This window comes from Nerophis lumbriciformis, linkage group LG35, assembly GCF_033978685.3.
Source record: "Nerophis lumbriciformis linkage group LG35, RoL_Nlum_v2.1, whole genome shotgun sequence".
Classification (NCBI taxonomy): Eukaryota; Metazoa; Chordata; class Actinopteri; order Syngnathiformes; family Syngnathidae; genus Nerophis; species Nerophis lumbriciformis.
The window spans coordinates 16,540,779-16,566,862 of NC_084582.2; the positions used below are offsets into that span (position 1 = coordinate 16,540,779).

General features: G+C 38.2%; 1 protein-coding gene across 1 annotated transcript; it reads left to right on the forward strand.

Moving 5' to 3' along the window:
- Positions 1–19,197: 19,197 nt before the first annotated feature.
- LOC133575306 (POU domain, class 3, transcription factor 4-like) lies at positions 19,198–21,497 on the forward strand. Its single transcript, XM_061927944.2, has one exon. The coding sequence runs from the start codon at positions 19,322–19,324 to the stop codon at positions 20,369–20,371; it is 1,050 nt and encodes a 349-aa protein (XP_061783928.2). The 5' UTR covers positions 19,198–19,321; the 3' UTR covers positions 20,372–21,497.
- The last annotated feature ends 4,587 nt before the right edge of the window (positions 21,498–26,084 follow it).

Consider the following 26,084-nt stretch of genomic DNA (forward strand, 5'->3'; position numbering starts at 1 on the left):
AGTGGTAAAGGAATGGCTAAATCAGGCTAGAATTAAGGCTTTAGAATGGCCTTCCCAAAGTCCTGACTTTAAACGTGTGGACAATGCTGAAGAAACAAGTCCATGTCAGAAAACCAACGCATTTAGTTGAACTGCACCAATTTTGTCAAGAGGAGTGGTCAAACATTCAACCAGAAGCTTGCCAGAAGCTTGTGGATGGCTACCAAAAGCGCCTTATTGCAGTGAAACTTGCCAAGAGACATGTAACCAAATATTAACATTGCTGTATGTATACTTTTGGTCACATTTTCAGTAGACCCATAATAAATTCATAAAAGAACCAAACTTCATGAATGTTTTTTGTGACCAACAAGTATGTGCTCCAATCACTCTGTCACAAAAAAACAAGAGTTGTAGAAAGTATTGGAAACTCAAGACTGCCATGACATTATGTTCTTTACAAGTGTATGCAAACTTTTGATCGCGACTGTATATATATATATATATATATATATATATATATATATATATATATATATATATGTGTGTGTGCGTGTGTGTGTGTGTGTGTGTGTGTGTATTTAAAAGTTAAAGTACCAATGACTGTCACACACACACTAGGTGTGTATGTACATATGAATAGATATATATGTATGGATACATATACTGTATATGTATGTATGTATCTATAGCTAAAACCAGCCAACACACGCAAACAAGACAGCTTCATGAGAGCATCTGCTAAAATTGTGCAACGTGGATGGCTACATAAAATGGGAAAGCTGCATACAAACACAAAATCGATATCTCTGTCCAACGAACCACCAGTTAACATAAAAAGCCCAACATACTGTAAGAACAAGCCTGACTCAGTAACAGGCATCATAACATGCGGTGCACGACCACAGCACATTATCCAATTTCACTTAATTTGTCTGAATTATACTGAAAATATATCAATGTTGCCCTGGTTCAATCAAGAACTGCTGTAGTTCATATGAAGAATGATGTAAATTGGTAGGGAACTTAAACCATTTTGATTTAAAACCGGAAAGAAAATAAGCTTATAAGATAACTAAAATAAACGCATTCATACAAATTCATGGACTTTGAGCGTAATGGAGGAAAATACAGTTGGTGTATCTGGAAAAGGTCTTAATTACAGGTGTACCCGAGGAGACTCCTAGAATCCTGGAGCAATTTTGGAGGAGTAATAGCACTTAACTTTTATGAGGTACGATTTCTCAGCATGCAGGTAATTGTTTGCAAGCTGGTTAATGGATCCAAAAAAAAACCCTCCTTTATGTTACTTTAAGTCCTGTTTCTTAAAATGAGTCACCTTGTTCTTAGGGAACCTTGTCAACAATGAATTAAGATGAACTGAGACAAGACCTATACACATTTTAAATAGTTCAATATGAGTATTATTACAATTAGAGTTGGAAAAAGCAAATACATTTGAAATTATGTGGGAAAGTTACACCAAGCAGATGGTACTTAGTTAATTTACTCGCTGCAATAGTTTTGATTAACTCATCCTTTTACATCGAAGGTGTCCAAAGTGTGGTCTACGGGCCATTTGCGGCCCGCGGCATATTGTAGAAATACAATTAACACAACAGTAGTACAAATACAGCAAAAAGGCACAATGTAAAGAGAAAAATCATGGAATATTGACCCTAGCGTATGTGCATGTGTGTGTGTAAGTGCAATGTGTGCATGTGTGTGTGTGTGTGTGTGTGTGTGTGTGTGTGTCTGAAAAATAATGTATTTGTCCATGTTGTGTTAAACTGTTAAACTTTCTGGGGGTATTTGCTTGTAATTACCATAAAAGCCAAACAAGACATAAAAGTAATTTTTTTTGTTTTTTTACAAATGTTTTCATTAAACTTCATTCCTGTTTTTATTTGACTCTTGTAAAGGTATTTTGATCAGAAAATGTCACATCTTTAAATTTGTAAAAAAAAATTGGCAAACGTGACATATTTTGATCACAAAGTCTTCAAGGGGATTCAAATACCTTTTAAAAAATATTACATGTTTGGTATTTGTTTTTAAAGGGGAACATTATCACCAGACCTATGTAAGCGTCAATATATACCTTGATGTTGCAGAAAAAAAAACATATTTTTTTTAAACCGATTTCCGAACTCTAAATGGGTGAATTTTGGCGAATTAAACGCCTTTCTATTATTCGCTCTCGGAGCGATGACGTCACAACATGACGTCACATCGGGAAGCAATCCGCCATTTTCTCAAACACATTACAAACACCGAGTCAAATCAGCTCTGTTATTTTCCGTTTTTTCGACTGTTTTCCGTACCTTGGAGACATCATGCCTCGTCGGTGTGTTGTCGAAGGGTGTAACAACACGAACAGGGACGGATTCAAGTTGCACCAGTGGCCCAAAGATGCGAAAGTGGCAAGAAATTTGACGTTTGTTCCGCACACTTTACCGACGAAAGCTATGCTACGACAGAGATGGCAAGAATGTGTGGATATCCTGCGACACTCAAAGCAGATGCATTTCCAACGATAAAGTCAAAGAAATCTGCCGCCAGAAACCCAGGATAAGAGTGCGGATGAGGGTATGTCTACAGAATATATTAATTGATGAAAACTGGGCTGTCTGCACTCTCAAAGTGCATGTTGTTGCCAAATGTATTTCATATGCTGTAAACCTAGTTCATAGTTGTTAGTTTCCTTTAATGCCAAACAAACACATACCAATCGTTGGTTAGAAGGCGATCGCCGAATTTGTCCTCGCTTTCTCCCGTGTCGCTGGCTGTCGTGTCGTTTTCGTCGTTTTCGCTTGCATACGGTTCAAACCGACATGGCTCAATAGCTTCAGTTTCTTCTTCAATTTCGTTTTCGCTACCTGCCTCCACACTACAAGCATCCGTTTCAATACATGTGCAATCTGTTGAATCGCTAAAGGCGCTGAAATCCGAGTCTGAATCCGAGCTATTGTCGCTATAAACTTGCTGTTCTATGCGCCATGTTCGTTTGTATTGGCATCACTATGTGACGTCACAGGAAAATGGACGGGTGTATATAACGATGGTTAAAATCAGGCACTTTGAAGCTTTTTTTAGGGATATTGCGTGATGAGTAAAATTTTGAAAAAAACTTCGAAAAATACAATAAGCCACTGGGAACTGATTTTTAATGGTTTTAACCCTTCTGAAATTGTGATAATGTTCCCCTTTAAATTTAAAGTTGATGTATGATTATATGAATCCAAATTGTTTCATACACTTTGGAAAATAAAGGATTTGTATGTCCTGCTTGGCTTTAGGGTATTGTTGCATAACTGCAGGTGTGCCGTACAACTGTGAAATAATTGGACACTGAAATTTTAACATTTTAAAGCCTCTTAGAAAAAAATCATGTATAATTGAGTAAAATAACAAACATTATAACATGCGGGGGTGCTGGAGCCTATCCATGAGGGTTAAAAGGGCATACATTTGTGAACAAATATTTGCATAAATCAAACAAATTATCCAGTCCGATGTTGGGTGCACATTGTAATTAGGTGCACTCATTAAAGACTGAAATAAAATGTTTATTTGCGAATAATCATGACAAATTATGAGTTAAGTATATGTACAATGCAATTAATCACGATTAATTATTTTAATTGTTTGACAGCCCTAAATTTAGAAATTGGTGCTGTTGAATTATACGTATTTTAAATCAGAATTTAATTTGGAATAAATGGATTAATCACAGATTACTTTTTTACATAATCCAGAGCAATTTTTAAAAAGGCCCCAATAGTTGTACAGAAATGTAAATTAACATCAGAATTTCATTCAGCAACAATTTTTAAACATTTTACCTGAATTCACTTATTTGCTCAAAACTTACTAACAATTTCATCCAAAGTCTCGCACCGGGTTTTTAAAACAAAATATTTTGGTTTGCCTATTGACAAAATGAAATATATTCTTGTATGCTTTGAATTTTTTAGTATGCGGCCGACGGTGGAAAAGTCTAGAAATGGGCCCATTTTAGGAATAACTCATGAAACTCAGCATTAAACTCAGTCATAGAAATATTATCAAATACTGCACACAGGAAATTAAATGAGTCAACTTACTTTAGATCTGCCTGGCCAGCAGAGGATCTGAAAAATGCAAATTCCTGTAAATCATGTGACTTGGGGAGTGGGGTAACAGGACCGAGTGACCGTCTAATTGAACTTATTTTAAGGGAGTTGGGGTAGGGAGTAACACACGGTAAATAAAAACATATAAAGGATTTAAATGATTATACTTTATTTCAGGAATCAGGGACAAACAACAATTGGGTTGTTTTTTTACAGTGTTCTAGGCAGTTTGTAATCATCTTTCACATTGTATTGATTAAATGTGCAATCAGATCAATGTACAAGACACTTTGCTTGATAAAAAACTTTTGTTTTACAGTTAAATATACAAAACTCAAAACCAGTGAAGTTGGCACGTTGGGTAAAATCGTAAATAAAAACAGAATACAATGATTTGCAAATCCTTTTCAACTTATATTCAATTGCATAGACTGCAAAGACAAGATATTTATTGTTCGAACTGAGAAACTTCTTTTTTTTTTGCAAATAATCATCATCTTAGAATTTAATGGCAGCAACACGTTGCAAAAAAGTTGGCACAGGGGCATTTTTACCACTGTGTTACATGGCCTTTCCTTTTAACAACACTAACGTTTAACAACATTTGGGAAATGAGGAGACCAATTTTTGAAGCTTTTCAGGTGTATTTCTTTCCTATTCTTGCTTGATGAACAGCTTAAGTTGTTCAACAATCCGGGGTGATATCCTTTACACACTGATGTCGGTTTTTGATGCAGTACCGCCTGAGGGATCCAAGGTCACAGGCATTCAATGTTACCTGGAGTGATTTCTCCAGATTCTCTGAACCTTTTGACGATATTACGGACCGTAGATGGTGAAATCCCTAAATTCCTCGCAATAGCTCATTGAGAAATGTTGTTATTTGTCCACAAAGTGGTGACCCTCGCCCCGTCCTTGTTTGTGGATCCATCCACCCATTTTCTACTGCTTGTCCCGTTCGGGGTCGCGGGGGGTGCTGGAGCCTATCTTAGCTGCATTCGGGCGGAGGGCGGGGTACACCCTGGACAAGTCGCCACCTCATCACAGGGCCATCGACGGACAACATTCACACTCACATTCACACACTAGGACCAATTTAGTGTCGCCAATCAACCTATCCCCAGGTGCATGTTGTTGGCGGTGGGAGGAAGCCGAAGTACCCGGAGGGAACCCACGCAGTCACGGGGAGAACATGCAAACTCCACACAGAAAGATCCCGAGCCCGGATCTTCGTATTGTGAGGCACATGCACTAACCCCTATGCCACCGTGCTGCCCCTTGTTTGTGGATGACTGAGCATTTCATGGAAGCTGCTTTTATACCCAATCATGGAACCCACCTGTTCCCAATTAGCCTGTTCACCTGTGGGATGTTCCAAAATTGATGAGCATTCCTCAACTTTCTCAGTCTTTTTTGCCACTTGTGCCAGCTTTTTTGAAACATGTTGCAAGCATCAAATTCCAAATGCGCTATTATTTCCAAAAAAAAACAACGTTTTCCAGTTCGAACGTTAAATATCTTGTCAATTGAATATAGGTTGAAACGGATTTGCAAATTCTGTTTTTATTTACCATTTACACAACGTGCCAACTTCACTGGTTTTGGGTTTTGTAAAATGCATTTATACATTTTATTTCCTGGGCACACAAATGGCACTGATTCTGCGGAATAGCTGACATATATTCTTACACAAACACACACTTACACAAGCACACATACCATTGGTAATGAGAAATGTGAGATTGTGCTACACCTCCCTCCCTCTCCACCCAAAGTTCCTGACCACAGGAGGTGCAGGGTCTCTTCACCCGGCTTTGACATCCAACCCAAACACAAACGTGCACGGACAAAACAGCACACACACGCTGGCAGCAGACCACATCAGAGGGGGGCCATTCATCTGTCTCTGAATAAACATATTCTTCTGGATTAAATATTTCCCGTATTTGTTTTCCTTCCCCCTTAAGACTCCAGGAGGAATTGCTATGAAACTGAAAAACCATATATATGTTCCTTAAAAGGAAAGAGTGAGCCAGAAGAAATGCACCGAAAGGGGAAGGAGAATTCCCTTTCAAAAACTTGTAACAACATTTCTGCAGATTCATAATCCAACAAAGAGCACGCTGTGTGCCTGTGAGAACTGCTCTTGTCCCCTTTTTGCAAACCCCAGCCTCAGGGGCGCCCTTTGAGTTACGACGATGGTAAGGGCCTACCAAAAAACATCTGCCCAGGGGAGTGACTTCTGTCCCCTGACCAGCATCGTCAGCAACATCAGGACCATGGACGCCCTCCGCCTCTGACATAGGCCTCAAGAAGAAGGCAATGACGTACTGGTCCTGCTCAATAACGCAATTAAATTCAGAGTTTCTCGGCCTATTGCACTCCAGGTTATAGTCTGGAGCGAGCCAACCGTGTGAGAAGTGTTTATGTGCAGCGGGGGAACACACAGAGGCCATATTTTGCAAGTCACCAGACAGGTGACTTGCAAATTGGGGGGAAGGCCAACAAAAAAAATATTACTACTATGATAAAATTCACATTAAATAAGGCAGGTGAAAATGAATTACATTGTTACATATTGCACCATCATTGCATAATGCGTTGTTGCGAGGATATTTTTAGAGAAATGATAAATGCGTTAAAATGTAATATCGGAAATTATCGGTATCGTTTTTTTTATTATCGGCATCGTTTTTTTTTGTTTTTGTTTGTTTGTTTGTTTTTTATTAAATCAACATTTAAAACACAAGATACACTTACAATTAGTGCACCAACCCAAAAAACCTTTGTCCCCCATTTACACTCATTCACACAAAAGGTTTGTTTCTTTCTGTTATTAATATTCTGGTTCCTACATTATATATCAATATATATCAATACAGTCTGCAGGGGATACAGTCCGTAAGCACACATGATTGTGCGTGCTGCTGGTCCACTAATAGTACTAACCTTTAACACTTAATTTTACTAATGTTCATTAATTACTAGTTTCTATGTAACTGTTTTTATATTGTTTTACTTTCTTTTTTATTCAAGAAAATGTTTTTAATTTATTTATCTTGTTTTATTTTATTAATTAAAAAAAAAAAAAAACTTATCTTCACCATACCTGGTTGTCCAAATTAGGCATAATAATGTGTTAATTCCACGACTGTATATATCAGTATCGGTTGATATCAGTATCGGTTGATATCGGTATCGGTAATTAAAGAGTTGTACAATATCGGAATATCGGATATCGGCAAAAGGCCATTATCGGACATCCCTAGATATTTTTAATGTACGTAGTAACGAGCTAAAATGGGGTTAATAAATAAATAAACATATTTATTTGTATTCATTGTTTCATATTAGAAAAATATAAGTAGCATCACACTACACAACAATAATAATATACAACAAAAATAGCTCGCTAGACTGTTGTAGCTCAACGTAAAGGGAAACTTTTTGGGGAATTTTGCCTATCATTCGCAATCCTTATGTGACACAAGAACACATTAGTTTTTTTTTTTTAATACATTCTAAATTGTAAATAAATGCAAGCAAAAGTCAGCTAACAATGAAGGTAATGGGATTTGCTGTATTCCACTTATAAAGTGCTCTAGAATTTTTTTTTCCAACAACTCCAAAGTTTTGTACACAGACTGTAAGTGCCATGTCATCTGCTGGTGTCGGTCCACTCTGTTTCCTGAGATCCAGGGTCAACGCAGCCGTCTACCAGCAAGTTTTAGAGCACTTCTTGCTTCCTGCTGCTGACCTGCTCTATGGAGATGGAGATTTCAAGTTCCAACAGGACTTGGCGCCTGCACACAGCGCAAAATCTACCCGTGCCTGGTTTACGGACCATGGTATTTCTGTACTAAATTGGCCCGCCAACTCCCCTGACCTTAGCCCCATAGAAAATCTGTGGGGTATTGTGAAAAGGAAGATGCAGAATACCAGACCCAAAAACGCAGAAGAGTTGAAGGCCACTATCAGAGCAACCTGGGCTCTCATAACACCTGAGCAGTGCCAGAAACTCATGCCACGCCGCATTAACGCAGTAATTGAGGCAAAAGGAGCTCCAACCAAGTATTGAGTATTGTACATGCTCATATTTTTCATTTTCATACTTTTCAGTTGGCCAACATTTCTAAAAATCCCTTTTTTGTATTAGCCTTAAGTAATATTCTAATTTTGTGACACACGGAATTTTGGATTTTCATTTGTTGCCACTTCAAATCATCAAAATTAAATGAAATAAACATTTGAATGCATCAGTCTGTGTGCAATGAATAAATATAATGTACAAGTTACACCTTTTGAATGCAATTACTGAAATAAATCAAGTTTTTCAAAATATTCTAATTTACTGGCTTTTACCTGTATATATGTAATGTAGTAACAGGCACATTTTAAATAACATGGAATATTTACGTATTTTAGTCATTTTAAGCATACAGCGGCGTATTGATTTCACAGACACATCCCAACGTTCGCTATTTCTGACAACAACAACAACACTACTAATCATGGCAGACTTCATTAGAGCCAACATTGACTACTTTAAGACAAATGATGATCCAGAACTAGGGATGTCCGATAATGGCTTTTTGCCGATATCCGATATTCCGATATTGACCAAACCCTTAATTACCGATACCGATATCAACCGATACTGATATCAACCGATACCGATATATACAGTCGTGGAATTAACACATTATTATGCCTAATTTGGACAACCAGGTATGGTGAAGACAAGGTACTTTTCAAAAAAAAATTATAAAATAAAATAAGATAAATAAATTAAAAACATTTTCTTGAATAAAAAAGAAAGTAAAACAGTATAAAAACAGTTACATAGAAACTAGTAATTAATGAAAATGAGTAAAATTAACTGTTAAAGGTTAGTACTATTAGTGGACCAGCAGCATGCACAATCATGTGTGCTTACGGACTGTATCCCTGCAGACTGTATTGATATATATTGATATATAATGTAGGAACCAGAATATTAATAACAGAAAGAAACAACCCTTTTGTGTGAATGAGTGTAAATGGGGGAGAGTTTTTTTGGGGGTTGGTGCACTAATTGTGTTTTTTATGTTGATTTAATTTAAAAAAAAAACACAAAAAAAATGATACCGATAATTTCCGATATTACATTTTAAAGCATTTATCGGCCGATAATATCGGCAGGCCGGTATTATCGGACATCTCTATCCAGAACCCTAAGTTTTTGAGCCTGAATATATGGAGGATGATCTATAAGTTTTATAAGCTGAGTGATAAGCAGATCCGGCCTGTAGTAGTATTTCTAAGTGCTAAACAAGAAATGCAAACTACGAACATAATAAAACAATCACTTACTGTACAATGTCTTCTCTTACCAGGATGCCGACTCACCCTTTTAGCTCAGTGGTTCAGAAGCTTACCAGTAAAGCAAAAGATGCGAGATCAAACACAGATTCAGGCATAATTTATTATATTTTTTATCTTTTTACTGATTTAACATCGATGTATAATGAAAATCTATTTCTTTTTTGCAGGATTTGACATACAGTTTATCGCTGTTAATTTTTTCGAATATGACCGCGTAGTCGAATTTGTTAATAGTAAATGAAATATTTTCATGTAGTTACAGCATAAAAAAACATGTTTATGACCTCCTAAATACATTTTTCATCATCCCGAGAGCCTTCTAGACATGAGATAGCACCCTTCAGTCACCTTTACATTCTTTTAATCAAATACAGTAATGCTGCATGAGGCTGAGCCAATCAGTGGCCACGGTACTGACCAGCATGCTCAGATTGGTTTGCTCACATCTAGTGCTCAATACTGCTGTAAAATTAATGTTTTTAGTTTATCAAGCCATTTTTATACTTAAAAAAATTGTACAATATGCTTTTAAAAACCAGCAAAAAAAAACAAGCTGCAATAGTTGAAGCGTGGTGCGGCTAGAGACGACTGTATAAATTTTTTATTTTTTTTTATATAGTTTTATATTTTTATTGGTGAAGCATAAGTATAATCACACTAAAAATATACAACAAATACGAACTGAAACAAAATTAGTGCCTAGTTTGTTGAACAAATGACTTGCATGTCTGTCATTGAAAAGCAAATATTGACAGGTACTCTTTTCTCCTTCATTAAACATGACAAATGTCAGTAAAAATCTCGACTTTGACTTGTGTTGCTATTTTGTGTAGGGAACGCCAAACCAGTGGTGACGTAATGTTTTCAGCGGCGCTGGCGTTGTGGTTCATTAAGCACCAAATAACGTCAAGGGATTTCACAATATTGTTATTTACCTGTCTGTCTGAGGACATGTACTGCAGGTTAAACGCTACATGAGAAGGAAGGACTTGAGAACACCGCCGAGCAGTTTGCAGAGGAATTTTCACAAGAACTCAAAAATACACCAAGTACCACTGTATTTTTGCCTCATTTATGTGAGAATCTTGCATATGACAGAAGCATTAAAGGGGAACTGCACTTTTGGGGGGAATTTTGCCAATCGTTCACAATCATTATGAGAGACAAGAACACACATGCCTTTTTTGTCTTTTTTTACACACTGCAAGTCTACCGTATTTTTCGGACTATAAGTCGCTCCGGAGTATAAGTCGCACCGGCCGAAAATGCATAATTAAGAAGGAAAAAAACACAAGTCGCACTGGAGTATAAGTCGCATTTTTGGGGGAAATTTATTTGATAAAACCCAACACCAAGAATAGACATTTGAAAGGCAATTTAAAATAAATAAAGAATAGTGAACAACAGGCTGAATAAGTGTACGTTATATGACGCATAAATAACCAACTGAGAACGTGCCTGGTATGTTAACGTAACATATTTTAGTAAGAGTCATTCAAATAACTATAATATATAGAACATGCTATACGTTTACCAAACAATCTGTCACTCCTAATCGCTAAATCCCATGAAATCTTATACGTCTAGTCTCTTACGTGAATGAGCTAAATAATATTATTTGATATTTTACGGTAATGTGTTAATAATTTCACACATAAGTCGCTCCTGAGTATAAGTCGCACCCCCGGCCAAACTATGAAAAAAACTGCGACTTATAGTCCGAAAAATACGGTATATATAATATAGTAACAGACACATTCATAATAATATGTTATATGTAGAATATTTACTGTATTTTGATCATTTTAATCATTGCATTTAATCACTTCTGACGTCTGGCAAAAAATGTGTGTTCTTACTTTTGGAAATAGAGGCGTGTGTGTGTTCTAATCATGGCATACTTGGTAACAAACAACGAAGACGACTATTTTTGGACAAATGAGGATTCACAACCTTATCTTTTTGAAGCTGAATAAACAGAGGATGAACTGCTGCTCTTAGAAGCCAGCATGAAGGAAGACTTAGACGTTGGAGCAGACGGAAGCCGAGAGAGTGAGGTGAAAGTGACTCGAAGCGGCAAAATGGGGAATTTGGCGCCATGCTATTTTGATATAAATAGAGTGCTTACCCAAATAAACCAGAAAAAAACGTCCCCGGGCCAGCTGGACCTGACAGACAACTGTCCATCGAGTGAGTCACACTTTATATTGATCATGATACATATAGCACGTCATGCCTAATACTTTACAGATACTGTAAACATTATTTTTAGTGTCTTTCAGTCAGTACAGATTGGTGTCTTATCGCAGTGTGTTGTGCAAACGCAGACAAGATTCGTGTTGTCGTAGAAGCTAGCTTATTTATTGCGGTAGTTAGCTTTTACGACTAATACCGATGCATGACGATGTGTTACTACGCTAGAAAAATAATTCCTCAGTGTTCGCTGTTACAATAACAATGTCGCTGCAGCTTGGGGATGATACAGGTTATGGAACGTAAATTAAGTATCGTTGGCTCTTTTTTAATGCATTTTAAAAGTGATTTAAAGGTAGAATTGATTGCTCCTATGAGCTGCACTGCTAGCCACTCAGAACGTGCTGATTTTTACATGTTAGAATGCAAAAAAAAAAAACCCAAAAAAACCTTTGCCTTCTTGTCTCTCATAAGGATTGTGAACGATAGGCAACGTCCCAAAAAAAGTGCAGTTCCCTTTTAAAAAGCGGGACTATCCAGGACTAGCTGCAGTGTGCTCAAACAACCCGGTAGCATCTGTGAACAGATAATATTGTATCATCATTTCTCTTTCGGACTTCGCAGGTCAGTAGGGCATTCATCACGCATTCTACACTCACGCTTTAAAGCAGGGGTGTCAAACTTATTTTAGATCGTGGGCCACATGGAGAAAAATCTACTCCCAAACCACGGCACAATAACGTAAAAATAAAGAGAACTTCAAATTGTTTACTTTGTTTAAAAAGAGAACAAGCAAATTCTGAGATTTTACAAATCATAATGTTGTTGGTTTTTTTTACACTTACATCGTAATAGTATTCTATTTTTATTTGTCATTATTTATACTTTCTGAATAAATGATGTGATAATGTTCATAAGTCAACTCATTGGTGTTCATTTTCAATCTATCAAGATAAAAAAAATTATACCAAAATCAAATTACAGGATGTTATTTATGTAGTTTGATCATTTTCCTCGACTGATGTACTAACACCATGTGGTTTATTTTGTGTCATGTCTGTGTGATCATGTTTTGTTTTAGTCATGTTCGGTTTTGTTTTTGGACTTTTTGTGCACTTTTGTTTGTTTGTCACCATAGCAACCATTAGTTTTCACCTGTCACGTCACGCACCTGTTTTCGTTAATCATGTCTGTAGTATTTAAGTTCATTGTTTTCAGTTTGTCTTTCTGGCGACATCCGGATTCATACCCCTGTCACACTCTTACCTCTGCGCACTTCATAGTCTATGCCAAGTAAGTTTTTTTGTTTATTAATGCCACAGTTAGTATTTTTGTTTAATTGTTCACAGTTTCTGCCTATGTGCAAGTTTTTGTTTTCAATAGCCTAGTTTTGTACCTCCGCCATTGTGCGCGCTTTTCGTTTGTTCCTTTTTGATATATAGTGTTAAAATAAATCATCTATTCACCTTCACGCCATGTCTGGTCCAAATCACTTGCACCTCGGGAGAACAAACCACGCCACATTTTGTACATATGTAGCATCATCTACAAAGATACAAATACCGTATTTTTCGGAGTATAAGTCGCACCTGCCGAAAATGACATTTTGTACATATGTAGCATCATCTACAAAGATACAAATACCGTATTTTTCGGAGTATAAGTCACACCTGCCGAAAATGCATAATAAAAAAGGAACAAAACATATATAAGTCGCACTGGAGCCCGGCCAAACTATGAAAAAAACTGCGACTTATAGTCCAAAAATTACGTTAATTGCTATTGCGACATCCAGTGGACACATTTAGAACAGCAGTTTCTTTCATTGAAAGATTTCAGGTTAATTTGTATACTTAGCAAACTCGACCCGCGGGCCGGATGAAACCTGTTTGCGGGCTTTATCCGGCCCTCGGCCCATACATTTGACACCCCTGCTTTAAAGTGAAGGATGAGGCAAAAAAAAACTTCCTGTACGCACCATCGTATAGCAAACAGAGTGTAACTTGTATTCTTAAAATAAATGACGAGAAAAAGGGCTTCAGTAGAAAGAGCAAAAGGGCAGACGCTTGAGCACCACTCCGGGTCTACCTGTGCAGGTTCCATCACCATAGCAACGACACAATAAGGATTCAGGTGTACGTGTATACCTGTGCCAGGAACTAACGACGTTTAAAGAGCAGTGCAGGACCTGCCAGGCGCTTTAATATTAGCAGTCAACACACCCTCGTGTCTGAAAATCCTGCACAATCTGATGCTCTTGACTGATCTCTGCACCCAGCCCTCGCGCATGCTAATGTGCAGCACACGCACAATAGGATGTACGGCAGTATGTGGGGTTTTTTTCCCCCTAAACTCTGCAGCACTAACTTTGTGCAGCGGAGGGGGGGGGGACATGTGTTGTGGACAGTGTTCTTGCTGCTGTGTGTGTTTGATCTCTCTCTCTCTCTCTCTCTCGCCCTCTCTCTCTGCCAGTGGAGACCCAAGAGACATTATTGCTCATGCATAATCACTGTATGTCTTTCTGATCTGCCTGCACTGCCGCTGCACACACAAACACAATTAAAAGGCAAAACACAACATTGTGACTACAGCACATAAAGCCAACAAAGGCCTGTGCAGGTGTGTTGAAGTGTTTAGTATTACCATTATTACTATTATTAAACGTAGGTGCTCAGGCGTGTATCATTTCACACAGGTGGAGTTACATTATTGACACATTAAAACTGAATGTGTTGCTTTTAATACAGTTGACGTGCATTCATTTTGATACACTCAGTAATTTGTCTTTCTTTATCATTCACTAACTCAGGCATCAAGGAGAGATTGGAGGATTGGACCGAGCAGAGCAACACTTTGGTGCATGCAGCTTTGGTTAGGCGTGTGTGTGTGTGTGTGTGTGTGTGTGTGTGTGTGTGTGTGTGTGTGTGTGTGTGTGTGTGTGTGTGTGTGTGTGTGTGTGTGTGTGTGTGTGTGTGTGTTAGTATCACCAGCCCTCGAGGGCTCAGTGGGCTAATTAATAATGAATCCCAGAGAGTCTGTGTTTGAAATGCAGATGTGCAACTGTCGGCTCCGCCTGCTCCTTCACAGAGATGAGCGTGTGTGTGTGTGTGTGTGTGTGTGTGTGTGTATGTGTGCGTGGACATGCACATGTTTGGGTGTTCATTTGTTTATATGCTGCTTAGTTGCTTAGCTGCAGTAGAGCATTAATTGAGTGAATAAAGTTAACCAAATCAGCTGTTTTGTTGTTTTTTTTAATCTTAAATGAGTCCTTCCTCTCTGATCCTACAGTATGGCCTCGTCTCAGTGCACCAGAGGAAGAGGAGGAGTGGTTGGGCGGAAGAGGAGCTGAAGAGGAGTTGAAGAGCTTACATTATATTATTATATAGACTCGCTGCTCTTTGTGATCGCTCGGTGTGTGCAGGTTTGAAGTCTACCAGATCGTAATGTTATGTAGATTTCGCACCAACAGAGGCTGCTTCACTCTCTCAGTAACAATATGCAGCCACTTGGCAAACAGCACCTGTAACACACGCACACACACACGCACACACACACACACAGGAATAATCTCTCTGACAAATATTGACTTTGAGTGAAAATGAGAAGAAGAGTTTCAATTTAATTCTGCTTCATATCCTTTTTTAGAAAAAAACATTGATATTTAACAACAAGAGGGAAAAACTATAATAATTTTAAAGACCTAAGGCTGGATTACTGTGTTCACTTTAATTCAATTTCTAATGAACTGCAAGCAAATAGTGTTATGCTAATATTTGCATCATGTGTTTGGAACAGAGGTGGAGAATTCACATGCTGACACTCACTTTGAAGCTGGGATTCAAGGAAAATTTAATTATAATTTGTACAAACTTCAATTATTCACAGCAACATTATCTAAACCACAAGGCCTGTTTACTGTCACAAGGAAATGCCACAAAATGTCACTTTGTTTGCAGCTTTCATACACCATATTTTATTGAAACCTCCACAGCGATATGATGCTTATGCAAAGTGAATCAAAGAAATTGTTACGTGCTATCAAATGTTGCTAATTGCACACCTTTAAAATTGCAATAAAATGTTTTGTTTATTGATATAGTGTCATTTTATTGCTGCATATCAATCTTTTTTTTTTTTTTAAATACCCCTTAATGTTTATAGATTAGGTCAGAGTCTTGTATTGTCATTCTACACAATATGCAACAAAACTTGGTTCAGGGCTCCACTCCAATTTCAAGCAGCATTACATATTAAATGAAATAGTATACATTAGAGCTGACAAATAATAGTTGTTTATACAGATTAATCACATTTTAGAATTTAGATTAATCACATTTTGATATTTAGATTAATCACGATTATTCACCGGTGATTACTTGTTTGCATGATTAAAATTTGCTTGAGAAAAGACCCCAATATTTGTACACACATGCAATTTCATTGTCTTAATGTCATCCAGAAACATTTTACCTGAATGCATATAATTTATTTGCACAAAACTTGGTAAAAGTTTTATCTAAAGTCCTTTCAGCCTGTATTTTGGAGTGAAATTTGCCAGCGAGACCACCAGTCAGAGTTGTCTCCTCACTCATGTTTGTACTCTTGTATGCATTGATTTGATCACTATATAACGATTACAATAAAATAGCTTTTACAGTCAAAGTAAATTGCATGATTAATCTAAGTGTGTACATGAATAATGCAATAATTATTTGTGATTAATCACGATTTAACACGTTAATTTGACAGCTGCACATATACACTATATACAGTATATATATATATATATATATATATATATATATATATATATATATATGTATATATATATATATGTATATATATATATATATATATATATATATATATATATATATATATATATATATATATATATATATATATATATATATATATATATATATATATATATAAAAGGTGTACCTAAGACATGTAAAACATAAGGACATATTAAGTACTCTTGAAATTCTGAAATATTTACTGTATAGATTTAAAATAAAGTTTTCCTTGATTAATGAAAATACGTTTGATGACAATAAACATTTCAAATCAGCTATTGTGTTTGTTTTCAAGGTCTGCTCTTTATCTTTTAAAGGTTTTTCAACTGGTGGGCCGGGGCCCAAAAGTGGGTGGTAAACAAGCTAAAAATTACTATTATCATAATAGAAAAAACAACGATATTCAAAACATTATAACTTAATATTAAAACAAATATATGAGAATATTGATGAAATACAAACTTAAAAAAAATAATTATATAAAATAGTAACAATGAATAATACATTTTTAAATATGTAATGTAATTATTTGATTGTCTAGTTTATTTTTGTTTATTTTAAAACAATTTTTTTTTTTAATATATATGTTGATTAGCATCTTAGTCCTTGGTTTATTCAAAAACTAATTTACCATACATTTTTGGTACACTATTCCTTTTAGTATTTTGCACATTGAGTGTAATGTTCTTTCAAAATATGAGGTTTAAGGCAATTTCTAAATAAGAATAAAAACACATTGAGCTCTTAATAGTAAAATGTGATTCAAATGATGTCGCTATGTCCTCTACGAATTTGATGGGATGTCGAATAATCGATTAAAACCGTCAGTGTGTGTAAGAGTGTTTTAAAATGGTCATTATTAGCCTGTGCTTCTTTATTGATGCTGTTATTGCCATCTATAGTCAGGGTGAACAACTGTTAAATCACAAAATCATCAAATAAAATAGTTTAACTTAAATGGTCTTAATTGAGGTTGGCTTTCATGGATATATTTCTTCTTTTAACGCGTTAAACTTGAGGTCTTAACTCAGGGGGGTCAAAGCTGCGTGGGGAAAGTTTACAAAGGTCATGACACCCGGTGACCCTGAAGCCCAGTGCTGTCTCAATAGCAGACGTGAGATTTATTAATCTACTGGCTGCTAAGTGAGTTAAACAATGCACTTATTTAAAAAATAAATAAATAAACAGAAGACTGCACAAACCATATGTTGTTTAATTCCACTGAACTTGAAAATAACTCACTTTTTGTGTAACAAAAAAACAAATCATTAAAAAACAACTTGATCTGTCACAGCACTTCTATTATTGCATTATATTCACAACTAATTATGTCTGGGGAATTATGTTTGAATCCCATGATAGAAAGTTGCCATTAAACACACAAAATAAACACAAACCGATGGTTCCAAAACAAACTATTAATTCTGAAAGGAGGCGACGAGAGAATTGATGAGTGATTATCTTGTCTTATTGAGCAGTAATGTGCACCTCGGTGCAGGAGGAGAGAGGCAGTCAGTGTTGCAGGGCTGTCGGGTTATCTGTGAATGGGCTCTTTATTGGAGGCGCGGAGCGGGGATTTGCCTTTTATTCGCCTCACTATGGAAACCGGCTCGACGGCACAAAAATGTTGATGCGAATAAAAGGAAGGAGCACAAGGAGCGTTTCTAGAGAAGCATCTGTTACACTTGGAAACTTAGACTATCGACAGCGACACAACCCCTCTCTATAAGGGAACCAAATTCACTTTAAAATGTTTTTTTTCCCGCACGAATATTAATTTATAAAATCATTTGGAATCTGGTCTTTAGTCCACCTTATTTTACATGCTCGTTAAAAAATAGTCGACTTGTTTAATTTTATTTTACGCACACAACAAAAAAGCATAAATCCACATACATACCCACTTTCTTCATATAAAAGCACCAAAAACGTCCATTTTAAATGATTATATTATTCCAGTCCGAACGGGCCTCATATAGTAGAAATCCTCCAGCTATTACTCGTCCCTCATGGCTCCGGTCACCGAGGCCCGTCGTTATGTGACCACATCGGTCATGTCCACACATCCAAGCCGCCCATCCGTTCACCTGCTCCGGCCTCCTCTGCGTGTGTCTCCTCCTGCACGGTTCGACGCTCTTTAATGACTGTCTGCTCGCTGCAGCCCTTCTTTTTTCATTTCTCCTAAATGTATGAAAATGTATGCAAATTTAAATCAAGCTTAACCTGGGAGCCCCAGTAATATATTTAATGGAATCGCAAAGCACTAAGGATGCTGGCCCACATTCCTCGCATGGAAGCAGCTGACTTATGCAGACAGATCGAAATAAATTTGTTTTGCATTTTATGATTAATGCAGGATTTAAAACATATATATATAATTAATGCACGCCGATGTGGTTTAATGCGTGTGGAATTCGTGCGTAAAAGCGCAAATCTTATCTTGAAGACGTGCTATCATAAAAAAAAAAAAGTTAATGATTATCAACAAAATGCTAAATTAAGTGCCGGCACGTCTGACAAAATGCCACAGGAGCTTTTAATCTCTTCAAGGGTGACAGGAGCAGCGTTAAAGTCGTGCGTAAAGCAGTTGGAAACTCCAATTAATAAACAGGAAGTGCGCTCCGCACGCACATTGTTCCACAACCAGACTCAGCGGACCGGGACCAGGACTCACTTCCGGTTCGACCGCCGTTAACCCTTTTGCTTTCTCAGGCGTCGTCATAGGCGGAGGGGGGCGTCGACGCAGCGCCAAGCTCGGCCTGTGATTGGCGCAAGGAGCTGCCCGTCAGCGAGGCTCCCGGAGAGAGGGAGATGTCAGAGGCTGAGCCGGGTCCGTCACTTTAGTCGCGCCGGTGGGGTTGAGCAGCCAGCATGGCCACAGCTGCTTCCAGCCCCTACACCTTGCTCAGCTCCAGCCCCATGATCCACCCGGACAGCCAGGCCATGCAGCCTGCGAGCCCCTACAGAGGACACCAGAAGCTCCTGCACGGCGACTACCTGCAGAGCGTGCAGAGCAACGGGCACCCCCTGGGGCACCAGTGGGCGGAGAGCAGCCCCTGGTCGACCTCCATGGAGCAGCAGGACGTCAAGCCGGGGCGAGAAGACCTGCAGCTCGGCATCATCCATCACCGCTCGCCTCACGTCGCGCATCACTCCCCGCACCACAACAACCATGGCAACCACCCGGGAGCGTGGGGCGCCCCGGTGTCCCACAACATCTACTCCCAGACGGGCTTCACCGTCAACGGCATGCTGGACCACGGCGGGCTGACGCCTCCGCCCAACCCGCCGGGCCAAGGCGGCATGCACCCGGGCCTCAGGGACACGCTCAGCCCGGAGCACAGCGAGCTGGGCGGGCACCACTGCCACGACCACTCCGACGAGGAGACGCCGACTTCGGACGAGCTGGAGCACTTTGCCAAACAATTCAAGCAGCGGCGGATCAAGCTGGGCTTCACGCAGGCGGACGTGGGCTTGGCGCTGGGCACGCTTTACGGCAACGTCTTCTCCCAGACCACCATCTGCAGGTTCGAGGCGCTGCAGCTGAGCTTTAAGAACATGTGCAAACTCAAGCCGCTGCTGAACAAGTGGCTGGAGGAGGCGGACTCGTCGACGGGCAGCTCCAGCAGCATAGACAAGATCGCCGCGCAGGGCCGGAAGAGGAAGAAGAGGACGTCCATCGAGGTGAGCGTCAAGGGGGTCCTGGAGACGCACTTTCTCAAGTGCCCCAAACCGTCCGCGCAGGAAATCACGTCCCTGGCGGACTCGCTGCAGCTGGAGAAGGAGGTGGTGCGGGTGTGGTTCTGCAACCGGAGGCAGAAGGAGAAGCGCATGACGCCGCCGGGGGAGCCGCCGCCGCCGCCGCCCCACGAGGGGCCTTACTCCAGCGCCGGGGATGCGTCCTCATGCCACGACCTCTGACCGGAGCACCGGGAGGGATGTATCGCCCCCGGTCGGACTCTCGATCAGACTCCTCCAGCCTTGGCCTCTTTCGAACCGGGCATTATTCGATCATTTCTCTCCGTGGAGCCCGTCTAATTATTTGGATATGAATACAAAAAAAAAATGTGCCTATAATCTACCAGCGCCTTTAGTTTCTGTCCGGACTGTTTTTTTTAATTTTTATTTTCATTTCTTTCCTTTATTTCTAATTCTCGTTAATGTCACACAATCTCATTTTGTAACAACATCTGTAATTATTATTATTATTATTGTTATTATTGTTTTGCATATGCAAAGAGGCCCACAGTGCAGTTGTAGTGGCTACCAACAATATAGCACTTGAAGTTTTGGCCTGTATCTGACCAGGACTCTCACACAAAAAAAAAACAATTATTTATAAACGCATTTGTTTGATTTCACTCATTTTTGACCATTTAAACTGTGTAGACTCTGAAACAGAGCCGTGAATAGGAGGGGGAAAAGTGGGGGGTGATGCTCTACACCTGCCTATAATTTTATTGTACGTTCACTATCCAAATTTTTATAATATTAAATACTCCTGTTATTCGTTGATTTCATAAGTATTTTTTTGGAATATTGTACAGTTTTTTATATATTACCCTTTTGAAGTCATTAATTTAAAAAAATGCTCTTAGTTATTATCCCTGTACTTCACTAGCAATGTAAAAAAAAAAATATTTTCAGTACAATTGAACTGTTTGGGGCGGTTTTATTCCAAATTTCGATGACAGCTCAAGTAATTATTTATTTTCAGTATAAAGCTTGTATTATGTTTTGAAATAAACTATGTATGTTGTAATAAACAATTTCTTGCTACAATTGTTGACTGTCCAAAACAGATAATTCGAGATAATATATATATATATATATATATATATATATACACAACTTTTTTTAAATTATGTTATTGATTTTTAATATAATCCAACATCTCGACCTATGGATAAATCAAAGTAAATAAACTAGTGCAGCTTAGCTTGTCATGTCCAAATTGTGTTTTTCCTCCCAAGTTTTGGTGTCACTAACAACTGTAAACACTCCAAGTGCAGGCTGATAGAATCTTGGCTGCAGGCTGGTCACAGAAAAAAATGAGATGCATTTTGCAAGCAGTTCCTCTGAAATGTTATTGTCAGGGCCCTATGCCCTCCTTGATCAGACATGCGTGATGTATCGCCAGGGCCACTGGGCCTGACAGCACACACACACACACACACACACACACACACACACACACACACACACACACACACACACACACACACACACACACACACAATCAGAAGCAGATGAATCTCATTTCAAAGACTACAGCTCCGTATAATTGGGCATGCAAAAGCAAAATAAAGCTATATTCCTGAAAAAAAAAAGAAAATTTAAATGCCTAAAAATAAATTTGGGTTGGTTCAGAAGTAAGTCAATGCTGCACTCTTTAAATGATTCAAAAATAGAGCTGGGGAGGGAGAGTGAAGGAGGGTAGGAGAAGAGGAAGGGTGCTAGGCCTTGCCTTGAAAACAGAGAGCCTGACTGGAATACTAATGTGTCTTGAATTTATGCATCTCCTCAGTCTGCGGCCCTGGTAGGGGGTTGGGGTAGACAGCAAGAGAGGGAGAAGAGGGAGTGAGGATGGAAGGTAAAAGAGGACACAGATGACTATATGGAATAGAACAAAAAACAGTTTTTAGTTTAGCAAAGTGTTTTAGGCGTCCTAATGGAGGAGTGAAGTGAGAAAGAAAAAGTTGAAATCAGACCAGCAATCAAACTTCCTTTGCTCAACTCAAGTTAAATTGAAAAAAACATTTCAAATCTGACAGTAAGCTTTAAAGAGTAATCTCAATACCTCACTAGCACAGAAATGATTGACTTTGGAAATATGTCAACAAAAAGAAAGAAGTGCAGGCCAGCACAAAATATGTATTTTCTCCAAAAATGCCCGTAAGGCTTTTCAGCTTTTCTTTTTTCAATGTATCATCACTTAGTTGGTTTTCTGTTAGGTTGTTTGCGTCAAAGATTTTAAAAAATGAAATAATTTTAAATAATGGTATGCATATTGAAAACATTCAGAATAAAAGGAGCTTCAAAGTTGATTTCCGGGCCAACAATAACTTTCTGCAAAGCAGTTTAAACTAGGGGTATAATCTATAACTCATTTTTATTGAGGGCCATCACAACAATGTAAAAGTGAAGTAAATATATGTAAATTGCATAAGTATATAATAGCCTCATTATACTTAATTGCAATTGATTATTATTTATTTATTTAGTAACAATAACTTGCTTTGAAATCATAGTCAAGGTGACAAGTATTTTGACAACCCCAAAGAAAAAGGTATATGTTCTGCATGATCAGATAATAATAATGTTTAGAAGATAGTCAATTGCATGCAGTACATTTGTTTTCTGTCAAATTTGAAAGAACAAATACATTAAGCTAAAAATATTAAGTCAGTATTTTTCCAGGCTCTCGCAGGCCACATAAAATGACATTATAGGGGCCAGAACTGAACCACAGGCCTTGAGTTTGACACATGAGAATGTCATATTGGACTTTAAATGAAGTCATAAAAGCAGAATTTATGCCTCTGAAGAACACACCAAAAGACAAATACCAAAAATATAACTATGATGAATTGCACTAATGTCTTTCCAACACAGCTCATGTTTCCTATATTTGCTAATTAGATATGATGCAATAAATACAATTTTTACTTACACTTCACTTAAAATACAACACTCTTCCTTCAGTACAGTTCATTCATAACAATATCATGTGTGTCTTGTTTAAAACATAATTCTTAAAATGGTTGAACAATTATAATAAACATGAATTGAATATGATTGTGACAGTTGAGTGGAACATATTGTATATTATTATTATTTACAGAAGCATACATACAATGTCTTACTGTTGAAAGCGTTCCTATAAAACATCTGAATTATAATATTGCAATAGACATTTTTAGGGGCGCTATTTGACACTTGTAGCAAGTGAATTACTCACCTATTCAGGTACACTGTGCCTCTTACTCCATCAGGCTGATGTGACTGCTGCCTGCAGACAAGCATTGTTATATGGTTAATAGCACGAATGCAATACAAAATCCAAACTTCCTTTCAAATGATGCCCAATTTATTCCGCCATCTCCTTTAGACATAATCACATGTTAGATTTGAAATGAACTGCTGCCACTCGAGTAAATGAAAAACATTAAGCTACTGATTTTATGTATTTAACTGTATACTCTTTTGGATCAATACCAGCTGTGCACAAAGAAGCCCTTCAGAGAAAAAATGCTGCTTACATTTTTTTAATTTCCCCTTCACTTTGCAGTACTGTAGTTAAAAGCGGCCTCTCAGGTCTTATTGTTCTTCAACTTTGATGTCTGAACAATTAGTTGGACACTTTAATGTGGACATATGATACCTGGGTTCTGTGTAATACACACTACTGATCTGGACTATTTAGCTAATAGGCTGCACACCTCCAATGTGGAAGTGAGGTCACTATTTTGTGCACCCGACAATGTCAGGTATATACAATGGGGGAGAAAGACACCTGCAGAAATTAAAAACAAGAACATGGGAAAGGGGGTGTTCACTTCAACTGCTTTTTGGAGGGTGTCTGTGAGAAGTTGTTTGTTTTGGGCTTTTAACTATATCTCTGCACTCACTTGTCTCAAAGGTGCTTGACCTTATTTTGTGTGCTGAGGAAAAAGCAATGCTGGTTCAGAAAAATGTATTTTATACCCAAACCTCCCATAAAGTTAGAACTGTTTCTTGGTAAGATGAATAATGAAGATTAATGTGGAACTAACCAATCTCTGATTGTCAGTACATGTTTGTGCCTAAGAAACTTCTCATTCATCCAGGTTATATCGGCTTTTAATTAATCGCAACCAGACTGTTCAGTTTGTCTTAGAACAGTAGTTCTTAACCTGGGTTTGATCGAACCCAAGGGGTTCGGTGAGTCGGCCACAGGGGTTCGGCGGAGCCTCCGCCATGGAGGTAAAGACACATCCGACTTATCGTGTAAATAAAAACTTCTCCCTATCAGCGTATTATGGATACCCCCAAACAATGTTCCCTCTAATTTTCCATCTGATTTGCAGGTTTTTTGATTGATTGATTGAAACTTTTACTAGTAGATTGCAAAGGAAGAGAATACATTATATGAAACAGTACAGTTTACACAGTACAGTACATTTTACATACAATTGACCACTAAATGGTAACACCCAAATAAGTTTTTCAACTTGTTTAAGTCGGGGTCCACGTTAATCAATTCATGGTAATGTGTGTAAGGTGTGTAATTTGATGTGAGTTCATGCACTGTCTTGGTTTTGTTCTTTGAACAAGGTGATGTTCATGCACGGTTCATTTTGTGCACCAGTAAAAACACATTTGACTTTTTCTTGAATTTGAAAAAAAAAAAACATTTTATTTTTCATTAAAGAAGGGTTCTGTGAATGCGCATATGAAACTGGTGGGGTTCGGTACCTCCAACAAGGTTAAGAACCACAGTCTTAGAATATGATTTAATGGGCCTAGATTTGTCAGATATAAATTGATAAATAAGTCAACTTATTATTGGGACTTTGGCACCAGTATGTAGACTAGATCTGACCAATCTAAGTCTGTAAGCATAAACTGATGAAACCTGCTCGAAAATCTCTTCTAAGACAAACTGAATAGTCCAGTTGTGATTGATTGAATGCCAAGAGAAAACATGTATCACGTACGTGTATGCCATAGAAACAAACATATTGCCATTGTATATAACTCGGAAGAAGTCATGTTGTTTTTGGAGGAGTAAGCTTTGTGACTTCCATACACATATGATTAACCCTTTTTTTGTGATTGTTGCGGCCGAAAATGCCTGAATTTGTGGCGGCTTTATCAGCAAGTTGCTGCAAAGGTTGTGTCCTTTGAAGCATATACATTGAATCAACTTGTGATTTTACAAATTTGTTATCAAAACTTTAAATATTCTCGTAATTTTAACTTCAAAAAGCACAATATTTCAACAAAAAATGGAAAACAAAAACAGTGCTCTCTGTTTGTCCATCTTAAACATTCCTCTGCTTAGTGGCCTTGTGGTTAGAGTGACCGCCCTGAGATCGGTAGGTCGTGAGTTCAAACCCCGGCTGAGTGGTTAATGGGACCCATTACCTCCCTGCTTGGCATTTAGCATCACAGGTTGGAATTGGGGGTTAAATCACCAAAATGATTCCAGAGCGTAGCCACCGCTGCTGCTCACTGCTCCCCTCACCTCCCAAAGGGGTCAAATGCAGAGGTTAATTTCACCACACCTAGTGTGTGTGTGACAATCATTGGTACTTTAACTTTATGTTCCAACACATTTACCCCTGCGCCTTAAGAGCCTTTGTGACGCCTATTGTTGCATGCATTGACCAAATGCATACTTTGTGTGGATTGGTTCAATTTGTGTGGATTGGCGCCATTGCGACGTCGGCAAAATCCTGTACGATGTCCTCAAATTACAAAATGACCACTCTGAAATGTTTCCAACTATATTACTCCTGTTGTTGAGTTTTTGATATACTGTATTTTTCGGAGTATAAATCGCTCCGGAGTATAAGTCGCACCGGCCGAAAATGCATAGTAAAGAAGGAAAAAAAAACATAAGTCGCACTGGAGTATAAGTCGCATTTTT

Coding starts and splice junctions, on each gene's coding strand:
- LOC133575306 (XM_061927944.2), top strand. CDS start 19,322: ATGGCCACAGCTGCTTCCAGCCCCTACACCTTGCTCAGCTCCAGCCCC.